The following is a 12,317-nucleotide window of genomic DNA, read 5'->3' as shown; positions in this document are numbered from 1 at the left end:
TTGACTCAGGGTTTTCTAATTCCTCGATTTCCTAGAGATCGTAGGAGGCTCTAATGAAACTTTAACACTTAAAAGTCTCTGTCTATGTCACTCACAAAACTCCCATTTCCATGTGCTCATCCCTATGGATGGTTTCTCAGCACCTGCATGGAGAGCACAAGCTGGGAAAAAAATTGATGGTGGAAAACTCATCATTCTAACAAAGTGGTATTATCCATGGTCAAATAATAAATCCAGGCTAGTGAGAGAGCTCAGTGGGAAAGGTTTCTGCCACCAAGACTGATGATCTGAGTTCAATTCCTGGGACCTCCATGGTGGACACAGAACTGACTGCCACAGCCTGTCCTTCCACTTACACACACGGCACACATGCCCCTATACGAGTGAGTGTGATTAAAAAGTCTTCACATTTCTCATTAAGATATCCCCAAGTAGTTTTTGTTTTTTATAGGTAATAGTTACCAAAATTCAAGTATGTTTCCATTATTTTATATAGTTATTATATAGGAGAAAACGTAAGTTAGCCTTATGGTTTCGTAATCAAATATAGAAGAGATGATTTTTATTATTTGTGGTAGTTTCATTCTATAAAGTTATCTCAAATATTGAACTGCCCATGACTGTAACATTGTTCTTGGGGTAAATACAGAAATAGGGACCCAGGAGACTGGTCATAATACAGATTTTTTGTTTTTAATTTGTATGTACATGTGAGTTTGTGCCCACGGCTGGTCACAGTATTCTGTTAACCAGTGAACACATTTCTGAGTATATATGCTATAAATGAGATGCATTTACTTGCAGTAAAACATCAACTCAAGTCCAGCACTATGTACTATACCAGACCGTGGCGGTGTGGTTTGTCACATATACACACATACACAGAATACTCATAATCAGACAGTAAATACAGCACTGTACACATATGCTAGGCACTGTACAGTAGTCAAGCAAATAATCATGCAGTTGGCTTCATGAAAATGTTCACTAAAATTGCACCATTGAGGGAGCTGCAAGATGAGTGTGCTTTGACCTTTGACCTTTACTGAGGGAGTTAAAAGTTCTTTACAGAAATGAACACGCATATTATCTAAATTAATAACACTCAGAAGGTTAAGTTTTCACCCTGGAAATAGTGTTCATCATCTGGGATGAAGCAGTTGCGGAACCAATCCCAAAATATTTCAGATGCTGCCCATGCTTTTTTTTGGCACGCAGTTGAGTTTTCCATCCTAAGTGCTCCCAGGATTTGTTTTTTTGTACCCCATTAGCAGCAGCTTACATTTAAAATTTGCCCTTGGTATGGACACACTCACAGCAAGGTTGTGTCATCCCTGAACGACTCACCCAGGAGTCTGAGAAGCTGTTTTTATCACACAGGTTTGTTTACCAACATTCATGCAAAACAAGACAGTCTCACTAGCACTGAAAACCTGTTCTTCATCATAGTCCTAATCGCAGATAACACACAAAGAAGTTTCTAAACTCTCTCTCTGTAGATCACTCTCCACTGAGTTGAAATTTTCATGATGCATCAATTTTTGAAACACAGTGGCCAGGCAGAACTAGCTGAGAAGACTTTATGTGTTTCTGACCCTGGGTAACAGACTGTAAATTTTTTTGTTTTGTTTTGTTTTCAGACTCACAGTGCTGGCTAATTCTTTTTTAGTGGTCATCATCTCAAGAGTCCACATTTTGCTGCTTTTCCATCTTCTCTACAGCTTCATCAGGCACATTTGATGTTGTCTTGTTACTTTCTGGAGAATCCTGCTCCACCGACATAGCTCTTCTCTCTCTCTCTCTCTCTCTCTCTCTCTCTCTCTCTCTCTCTCTCTCTCTCTCTGTCTCTCTCTGTCTCTCTTCTCTCTCTCTCTCTCTCTCTCTCTCTCTCTCTGTGTGTGTGTGTGTGTGTGTGTGTGTGTGTGTGTATGCTTTGTAGTGTTCAATCACAGCTCATTATAACTCATGCCCAAATGAAGCTTATCTAACAGATTTTTCTTCTGTAAAACACACCTTCACCTTATGAACTCTAACAGCATTTTTGAATGATTGGAGGCCATTAAAACAGCGAAGTTGCATGCTAAAAGTACATCAGCAGACAAATATCGAACTAACTATGAGAAAATGGCATCTGCGTATAGTTTGAGAACTAAAGCAAGCAAGCATGGCTGTGCTCACTGGACCAGGGAATGCACATGGAAAGCAACTTGTTGAGAACATGCCATATTTATCCTGGGGTTAAGTGTAAAAGCTCACAAATAAGTCTTCGATGACTTTATGGATGGGTCTCTTGCAAAAGAAAACAAACGAAGACAATGTGGAGGGTAGGGGCTCATTACTCTCAGCATTTCTGAACAGTTGCAGTTTTTCGAGACCCAAGCACTTTGCAGAGAGACCACCCGCTGTATTCCTGAGAGAGGTGGATGGATGATGTGATTTCTCCCTGTAAGAAACCATCTTCAGTATTTTCAGTGCTAAAATTCTGGATGATGATTTAAACACCAACATTTACAAATCTTTAGATTTAAAGAGAGATGGCTCAGAGCATCTCTGAGGTTAAGAGCACCGACTGCTCTTCCAGAGGTCCAGAGTTCAATTCCCAGCAACCACATGGTGGCTCACAACCATCCCTTATGAGATCTGGTGCCACCTCTTCTGGTGTGCAGATATACATGGAAGCAGAATGTTGTATACATAATAAATAAATAAATCTTTTAAAAAAAAGAATAAAAACTTTAAGAATTGAAAGCTTTCTGATGGATTGGAGTCTTCCTTGCATTGTTCTAGTTACGCATTCTGCTTCTGTTTCCCTTACTGTCAGGCATGGTCGGGTGCATAACATAACACGTGTGGCAGGATGCCAAAGTGGGCCTTAGGTCGCGATGCAGGCTAGCCACACCAGCTTTCCCAGATGCCATACCCACATTAACCGGCCATTCTGGTTAGTCATTCATAAAGCACATGGCCTGTGTTTAGGAAAAGAAATGATGGCAGCTCGTTATTTGACGGTATGAGACTAGGTGAGAAAGAGCGTTAAGTTCTCTCCAACCTCCCTGAGACTGCTCGACCAGCAGAGAAAGGGAGAGTGCTGTGCATTGAGAGCGAGGTGCCGCTACTAGACTGCAGGTCGGGAGGCGGCACGCCTGGGAAGGGAACCCACCAGGGAGGAGGTGGAGCGTGTGGGGCCGGGTCTGGGCCTGCAAGAGAGAGCTCAGGGCCGGAGGGGGGAGGTCTGGAGGAAGCAGGGCCAGGAGGTGGCGCCCGTGGTCCGGGAAGCCGGGCCGGGGGGGGGGGAGGAGGAGGGCGCGCGTGAGGCGGAAGCGAGGCCTGGAGGAGGCAGCGCGTGCGTGGGGCTGGGAGAAGCCGGGGCGGGGGAGGAGGAGGGCGCGCGTGGGGCTGGAGCAGGGCTGGGAAGACTGGGCACCCGCGGGGGCGCGGTTTGACGACGTCACTTCCGGTCACGGGCGCACTTCCGGGTGCGGGCTGGGGGCGGAGATTGGTGCAGCCCGAGGAAGGGAGCGGATGAGGCGTCCAGCCCGCTCAGCGACGCTGTGTGTTGCAGGTCTACCCGGAGCCGCGGAACGAGAGCGAGTGCCTGAGCAACATCCGCGAGTTCCTGCGCGCCTGCGGGGCGTCCCTGCGCCTGGAGGTGGGTGAGCGCTGGGCCTGGCCGAGCCGGGCGGGGCGGGGGAGGCCGGGGCGGGGTGGAGGAGGAGGCCGGGGGCCGGGCGAGCCGGGGGGTCGGGTCGAGGTCTCGGTAGCTGTCGCTGTGGGGCGACCGCTCCTCAACGCCGCCTCCCTGCCCTTTGTGGAGCAGGGCTCCTTGTCCCGGGAAGCACCCCCTCGATGTCTCCTCGTGGCCGGCGGGCGGATCCCACACCTTGTGATGGTTTCCACGAGAACCAGTGATTCTCAGGCTCGTGTGCAGGTGGCAGAAATTCCCGTTGGCCGGGGACACCTGTGCATCCCTGAACGCTGAACCCTCCACAGTTCCCCAGCATCGTATCCAGGTAGGGCTTGGCCCTCAGTAGGTGGTCAGGCAAGGGCCAGGCTCAAACGACGAGGGTCAAACCCCTCCTGATCGCACGTCCTCACCTACTGTTCTGCAGGCCCGAAATTCGGCGGTGTGACCGGATTCTCCACCCTGTAGGTTAGAAAACCCATGAGGCTTGAGACTAGGGTTTGTAAAGCCTTGCTTCCTGGGATAGCTCCTCGGGGCTGTCTTTTCTGTACTGCTTGACGTTTGGTGCTGAACACCCTTTGTGGTCCTTCAGTGGCAGATCTCCAGGGATGTCGCTCTTCCCTTGTTTTTCTTATTCCTGGGCAGTGCTGTAGATCCAGAAAACTGGCTTGGCATAGAGAGTTTGGTAGGAACCTAGCACAGGTTCCTACCTGTGTGCAGCCACTTGCTTCTGTGCGTAAATCTCATTATGTTTGCAACCTCACCGTGTGAAAGGTTGGTAATACCACATGCACTCCAGTTCTGTGATGACCCAGTATAGCTCTCCTTTCCTGGTAGGACAGTCTTCTATTGTATTATTCCTGGGAAGAATTGCAGAAGTTATCCAGTCATGTCTGGAAAATATTTAATTGAAATTGGAATGTAGTGATTTATGGTGATTAAAGTGTTACCGTTTTTTTAAAAAAAATAATTATCTTTGATGCCCTCGAGGAAATTGCTGCAGGTAGTGGGATAGTGGCTGGGGCGATTTCAGAAAGCCTTACAGCTCTTCGAAGATGGGGTATTGGCTTCCTTGGTGGTATCAGCTTTGTCATTTCAATGACAACTTCCTCATTGGACCGGAGAGCAATTTTTACTTTGTCTTGACCTTTGTCATAGGATTTCATTCTCTCCACACTCTTGGGTTTCATTTGTGTTACAGTATTTTTCAGACTCATGCTACACATTAAGATAACCATTGTAAACTAGGAAGTTGCTTTAAAGGAAATTGAATGTTGCACCCTTTTGTTTTCAGCTTTCCAAAGGTTGGTTGCTGCTATGACTTTCATGGTTCTGAGTTTGCCCAGAGATGCTCACAGAGCTCCACGGGGACCTGACCCAGGCACCTAGAACATCACTTGAGACAGAGCAGGACCTTGCAGAGTATTGCTTACCAAGAGGATGAATCTGGAGTTGCACTTGTGATAGCAAATAGGTTTCCACTTGAAGGGGGGAAAAAGACCAATAATGTCTTATTTTGTGCTGACCTTAAAGAGTAAATAAACTCTTCCAGTTACTTAAAAATGTACTAGAGGAAAATATAGGATTCTTTCAAGGTCAGTATATCACACTTAAAACTCATAATTAGCCCAGGAGATGATAATAACAAAACAACACACCCTAATTTATTCAGGCATCATTTTTAAGGAGGTTCTTGGAGAAAGGAATGTCTTTAACTCAGCCATCCATTTGTAACTCTGAGTGAGGGGAGAGGCCTGTACAGGGAAAGACAGATGTTCCACAGACAGATGTATGTAGAGAGCCCAAGGAATGGCCTTGTTGTACCTTTGAGCAATTCTAGGACTTGTACATTTAATTTCCACCAAATTCTCAAAGATAAGAGACAGAAAACATTTTAAAATTACAAATGGGAAGCAAAACAGCTTAAATGTCAAGTTAGCTTTTGTTCTTAGTTCTTAATACCAGGTTGGTTTTTTTTTTTTTTTCTCCAAGAGGTTGTTTCAGGCTGAATTGTGTTAGCAAGAAAGACTGTCTAGCTCACTCCACTTAAGCTCCTAGTGATTCCTTTAAGGGAAAGAAATGCAATATTATGTTACCAGATTGGTCGTGTGTGTGTGTGTGGGGGGGGGGGGGGGGAAGGCTCCAGTATGCCACAGTACTTGTTTGGAGGTCAGAGGACAGTGAGAGTTGTTCTCTCCATCCACCATCTGAGTTTCAGGGATGGAATATTTCAGGCTTTGACTTTACCGTCTTGCTGGCTTCTTTATTTTTTAATTTTTTTACAATTTATCTTTCTACCAACCACATGCCTTAAAATTTTGGTGTAGCTGCCAGGGAGATGGTTTATGCAGTAAGGTGGTTGGTGTACAAGCATGAGGACCTGAGAAAAAGCCATGTGTGGTGGTGTGCTCGGAATCCTAGTGATGTGGTTCTGAGACAGTGGGATTCCCTGGGGTTTGCTGGCTAGATAGCCTAGCCAATTTGGCAAGCTCCAGGTTCTGGTAGAAACCTTGGCTCAAAAAATAAGGTTGAGGCTGAGTGACAGAAAGAAGACAGCCATTGTTTGTTTCTGACCCTCACACATGCACATACACACATGCATTTTATTTTCTGACTTGTGCAGAAAACTGGGCACAGCAATGCCAGTTTTCTTCCATTTGTATTTAAAAAAAAAAAAAATCAAAACCAAAATGGTAATGATGATGTGCTTGAGTTTTGTGAATAAAAAGTACCTTAGTGAATTGAAAGACAAGTCATGAAGTCATAGAGTATTTGGCTGCAATTCCTTAGGTGAAATAGATGCAGAGATACAGACTTTGTTTTCTAATTCTTTGTTCTGTTTTTAACTGTTGGTCCCAGTTGTGCTAGGTATATTTGTTGATGGTCACTGTACATTAGCTGCCAAGATTTTCTTACCCAGTGTTCCTTAATTAGGCACCTAAAATGTATTAAGACAGGTAACCTGTAACTGTTCAGAGCAGAGGCCTTTCTTGGAAAAAGTGGTTTTCCCTGTCACCTATGATGCTTGTACTAGCTTTTTATTCACTGTCTAAAATAGGTGTTAGAGAGATGGCTCAGCAGTTGAGAGCACTGGCTGCTTGTCAGAGGGTCCAGGTTCAAGTACCAGCACCCACATGGTGGCTCACAACCATCTGTAACTACAGTTCCAGGAGATCTGATGCTCTCTTCTGATCTCTGCAGGCACACATACACAGACATGCATGCAGGCACAACATTCATAAACATGAAATGATAATTTTAAAAAACCCTAAAATTAAGGTCATATGACTCTAGTTCTTAATGGTGTCTTCTAAAGCTTAGTCCTTGTCATGACACACAGCGTCAGGGCAGTTAGCAGCAGAGTGGACTTGGATCTAGTTGTTCATCAGAGAGCTATCTAGTGTCTCAGTGTTTAGTTATATTTTAAATACTTTGGTATAGTTATATAATGTGCATTGCTTTTTTATTATGAATTTTGAAAAGTTGGAATGTAGCACTATTATAAATGGGTGTATTTAAGGTCATTTTCTAAGATTCAAGTTGAAATTATGAAATAGGAGCCATGCTTGGCTTGTGAGCTTCCCTGGCAGAGTCCTCTCCCCAGATGGCAGTGGCCTTTCCAAGGCAAGAAAGAGATAACTGGGTTATAAATGAGGAATTGACAGATAGATCTGCGTGCACCAAGGCTCTCCTGCTGAAGAGCTGATACTGCTTCCAATAGTGTCTGCTCTGGAGAGGAAAATAAGATTCAGATGGGATTTCTCACCGTTGCCAAGAAGGAGTCTGTCAAATGAGGCTGCCACAGCTCTTCTCTCCAGCCAGTTCTGGCTCTGTTGCGCGGGACCTGGAAGGGACGATGACCCACTGCAGTTAGCCTTCCTGCTTATTTCACACACCAGATTATTTAACATTCCTTTCTGGCTTTAGGTAGAAACATTAATTAAAATATTAATGTATCAGTCATCCAAAGTTCTAGGTGATTCAGAACAGAAATGGCTTCCCTCCTCATTTTTGGACTTGCAGATCAGTAAAGATTAAAATGTAGACATACATTTGTTGTTGGCATAAAGTTTGCTTTACAAGCTAGTTTTTTTTTTCTCTCTCTCTCTCTCTCTGTGTGTGTGTGTGTGTGTGTGTGTGTGTGTGTGTGTGTGTGTGTGTGTGTGTTTGAGACAGGGTTTCTCTGTATAGCTTTGGAGCCTATCCTGGCACTTCCTCTGGAGACCAGGCTGGCCTCGAACTCACAGAGATCTGCCTGCCTCTGCCTCCCGAGTGCTGGGCTTAAAGGTGTGTGCCACCAACGCCGGCCAAGATAGTTTCTTAATATGTGTATTTATCTGGTGTATTGTGGTGTTTGGGATATGTGAATACATCTCAAATCAAGCTAATCTCCATTTGTTACCACCATAGACTTTTTTGTGATGAGACATTTTAAATTCTTTCATAGCACCTTTACATTGTATGTTGTCAGTAGTAGCTGCCATACTGTGCAGTGCCCTAGACTTTGTCCCCTCTGACCAACAGCCTCCCATTGCTCTGTCCTTTCTCCTAGCCCCTGGTGACTGCGTCTCGTACTTTTGTTAGTTCAGCAGTGTTGGGCTGTGTATGTGAGTGAGGCCATGTATTACTGGTGTTTTGGTGACTGGCTTACTTTATTTACCTAGTGGTTCTTGAGGTTTATCTACACTGTCACTATATGATTTCATATCTTCTTTTTACACTGATAGTGTCCTGTTGCTTATATGTATCTTATTTCCTTTTTACATCTGCCCACCTCAGGTGGCTTCTGTTTTGTGGCTGTTGTGAACATTCCGTCCATATATAGCGAACACTTTTGTGTTTCTCCAACATTTTCTCAGTTTCTTTGGCTATACACCAAAGAAACTCGTAGTGGGATCTGGGCCACAGAGTGATTTTTAGTTTTCTGGAGAACATCTATATCAATTTCTCTAATGATTTGACTAGCTTACATTCCCACTAACCAATATTCAAGGATTCCATCTCCTCACATTTTACCAGTAGTTAACTTTTGTGTTTTTGACAAACATTTGGAGAGGTTCATTATGATTTTTACTTTGCATTTCCTTGATGTTAGTGATGTTGAACTTTATAAAAAATAGTTATTGGCTATTCTTATGCTTTTTGAGAAATGTCAATAGAAAAAAGGTTTTAGATGGTTGTTTGTCTTCCTGGTGTGTTTTGGACACTGGCTCCCTTCCAGATGCACGACATACAACTCTTTAACTTTGTCAGTTTAAGTGGGTATGATGATGCTTGCTTTTTGTGTGTGCTGTAAGAAACATGGGTTAGCAGGAAGCACCAAGGAGAGTGCCAGGCAGGCCTGAAGAATTTTCTGTGCTTCAAACCATGGTGTATAGTATGCTTTTAAGTTGCCTAACAGCCTGTGTTTGTTACATAAAGCTCAGGATATAGAGAAATAAAAAAAAAATGCATGATACTGCCAACTAGAGCTATCAGTGTGTCACATGCAGATAGCTTTAGAGACCAGTGACACAGTAGCATATATGTTCTGTAATACACTTCAATTTGATATGGTGGCAGTGTGACCATCTCCTCGTGCTCAGTGACTGCCTCTTAGAGGCCAGCAATCCCTGTTGGCTGTGGACATGCTTTTCAGTTTTCACTGCTCTAAACAGTGACCCACATGAAAAGCTATTTTTTTCTCTGTGTTCCATTAGCCTCGACTGTCACTCCGGGGTGCAGTTCCTGCTAGGCCACAGCCTGCTAAAGGTGGGAATTCGTGCAAGCTTCAACAGCTGCCATCATGGCACTGGGCTGTCAGTAGCAGTGTATGAGAGTGCCTTCCCAGACTGCCCTCGGTTGCTTGTACCTGATAGAGGCGGTCTTTCCCTCCAGATGAGTGGACCTCTATGCTACGCTGTGTGGTTTCTGTTGGTATGTCTTGCTTGGGTGTGGTAAATGAGGCCGGGGTGAGGCACTCTCGGTTCCCTTGGTGGACCTGTGACTGAGGATGTGAAAGAAGAGCAGCCCTGGGAAGTACAGTTGGAAGCTGGAAATCTGCAGCGCTTCCTTCCAGCCTGGCATGAATAACCAGGCATGAGGCACTTTGTGCAGGCGGAGCTCCAGAGCTCTAGCTGAAAGCAGTTTGCGACTGTTTGCAAAGGTGAGAAGGCCAGTCTCCTTCAAGTGAGGTTTTCATTCCTGCCTTAGCATTGAAAGAGTTCCCGAGGACTTCAGTATGCAGTGTTGTAATGGACCAGGCTGACTTAGGGTGCTGAAGTGAGGCTCTAGAAAGGCTCTCCTTAAGGATAAGCTCATTACTGGCCTGTGTAAGTCTTTGAGATGACTATGAGAGTTTGGTAGTGGAGCTAACGGACAGGAGTTAAATAATTTCCAACTGTAGGTAGTGCTGTCACTTCACCTGTTCTTTGGGAGAGAGAGGGTGGTTGGGATGCTGTCCAGACCTGACAGTAATTTTGTTTCTGTAAATTCTCAAAACTAGTTGTGATTGAATGAGAATATGCTCCATAAGCAAGTATGTCTGAATCCATCGTCCCTAGTTGGTGGAACTGTTTGGGAAGGGTTATGAGGCATATGACATTGTTAGAGGAAGTGTGTCACTGGGGATGGGCTTTGAGGTTTCAAAAAACTTGCCAGGTGTGGTGGTTTACACTGTTAATCCAAGAGGTAGGTAGAGCTCTGAGTTTGAGCTCAGCCTGGTCTACACAGAAAGTTCCAGGACAGCCAGGGCTACACAGAGAAACCCTGTCTTGAAACAAACAAACAAAAACATTGCACCATTTAAAATGTGCTCTTTTTCTATCTCCTACTGTGGATCAAGATATGAGTACTCAGCTGTTCTGCTGCCATGCCTTAGCTCCAACCCTCTGACATTTTAAGTCCACTTAAGTTCCTTCTTTACTATGGTAGTGATGTTTTGTTATAGCAGTTTTAAAGTAACCAAGACACTAACCATACCTACTAAGAAGCTTTGAAGTTAAATGCACACACTTAAAATATTTTCTTGAAAAGTAAGTTTTATTTATTTTTTGATGCTTCCACCTAGACAGTATTATAACCTCAGCCAGCTTTTGGTTACCTCTGTCTGGGGATCTGAGGAGAGCTGAAACAGTGCTAGATTAGCAGCAGGTACTGAATTAATTTTGCCCAGCATACATGTCTGCATTTTTGGTGTAATGTAATGTAAAGGCTCTGTGTGTTTCTGGAGTCCAGACATCTCCTTTCTTGTCTTTCTGTGTGTGTCCTCTCAGTGTGAGCTTTGAGTGTCACTGGACTGTGGCCGTCCACAGAGTGTTTGATGTTAAATGTCAACTTGCCACAACATAATCACCTGATAAGAGCCAACAGAGGATTAGCTAGATTAGGTTGGCCTGGAATGTGTCTGTGAAGGATTATATTGATTTTTAATTGGGGAGACCCATCCTGAGTGTGGACCCTGAACTACAAGACTGAATGAAGAATGTGGACCCTGAACCACAAGAATGAAGAATGTGGACCCTGAACCACAAGACTGAAGAAAGCTAGTTGAGCATGAGCAGCAAGTGAGTGAAGTTCCATTTGTTTCTCTCTGCTTGGGAATGTGATATGGCTAGTTGCTTGAATTCCTGCCTTGACTTCCCCTCAGTGATGACTGTAACCTGTAAGCAAAATAAACCCTTCCTGTCTGACTTAGTCAGTGTTCTGTTGCTGTTAAGAGAAACCATAACCATTGTAACTCATATAAAGGAAAAACATTTAATTGGGGTTGACTTACAGTTTCAGAAGTTTAGCCCATTATCGTCATGGAGGGAAGCATAGCAGCATGCAGGCAGACATGGTGCTGGAGAAGGAGTTGAAAGTTCTACATCTGCATCAGCAGACAGCAGGAAGAGAGAGCCACTGGGCTTGGCTTGGGTTTTTAAAACCTGAAAGCCCACCTCCAAGTGACACACTTCCTCCCACAAGGCCACACCTACTCCAACAAGGCCACACTCCTAATCGTGCCACTCTCTGGTGACCAAGCACTCAAATATGTGAGCCTGTGGGGTCATTCCTATTCAAACCATCACACACCCCTAAGCAGCAGAAATGAAACTAGTGTACTTGGGCTGCTGCTGACCCCGGCTTCTCTGTTCATAAACTATTAAGTGGGAAGGGGCTGGAGAATAGATGGCTCAGTGGTTAAGAGCACTGAGTGCTGCTCTTGCAGAGGACCCAGCACCCACCACTCCAGGTCCAGGGAATCTGACATCCTCTTCTAGCCTCCTGTACATGTGATGTACAGACATACAATTAAGAGGGTGAGTGGAGAACTATTACAGAGTGCTGTACTTTGTCATCTGCTGTTGTGAGTGTCCTTTATCTTAGCTTTACCCAGTCCACACTGATGGAGATACTCAGGGTAAATGCAGCAACTGTTGTGTGACAGAGTTTTCGTGGAGCAATACAGCATACACAAGTTGTTTACTTATCCCAAATACAGTGTTCACAGCAGTCCAAAGTCCAATTTGGTGAACCAGTGAATTTATTGGGGTTTCTTACAGGAGTATGGGTGAGGGGTACTTACAGGAGCAGAATTGACTCTGAGACAGCTGCATCACCAAAGCCCATCCCTGTGTGGAAATCTAGAGCACACTGCCCAGCCTTTAGGAAG

At 44.6% G+C, this 12,317-nt stretch overlaps 1 protein-coding gene across 4 annotated transcripts in view; it reads left to right on the top strand.

The window, feature by feature from the left end:
• Nucleotides 1–3,453: 3,453 nt before the first annotated feature.
• Arhgef7 (Rho guanine nucleotide exchange factor 7) overlaps nt 3,454–12,317 on the top strand; it is a 79,171-nt gene continuing 70,307 nt past the window's right edge. For 2 of the 4 annotated variants that reach the window (XM_035452203.1, XM_035452202.1), the window contains exon 1: nt 3,528–3,649. Coding sequence is in view for 1 of the 4 variants with exons in the window: in XM_035452199.1 (XP_035308090.1) it covers nt 3,523–3,649 (127 nt within the window). In the remaining 3 variants the exon portion in view is untranslated. Of the gene's footprint in view, nt 3,650–3,922; nt 4,011–12,317 lie in introns of those variants that run through there. The other 2 variants (XM_035452199.1, XM_027387850.2) reach the window with 2 other exon arrangements.

Source organism: Cricetulus griseus (assembly GCF_003668045.3).
Source record: "Cricetulus griseus strain 17A/GY chromosome 1 unlocalized genomic scaffold, alternate assembly CriGri-PICRH-1.0 chr1_1, whole genome shotgun sequence".
NCBI lineage: Eukaryota > Metazoa > Chordata > Mammalia > Rodentia > Cricetidae > Cricetulus > Cricetulus griseus.
Note: the sequence above shows the minus strand (reverse complement) of the source record. Positions and strands in the feature narration are given on the sequence as shown.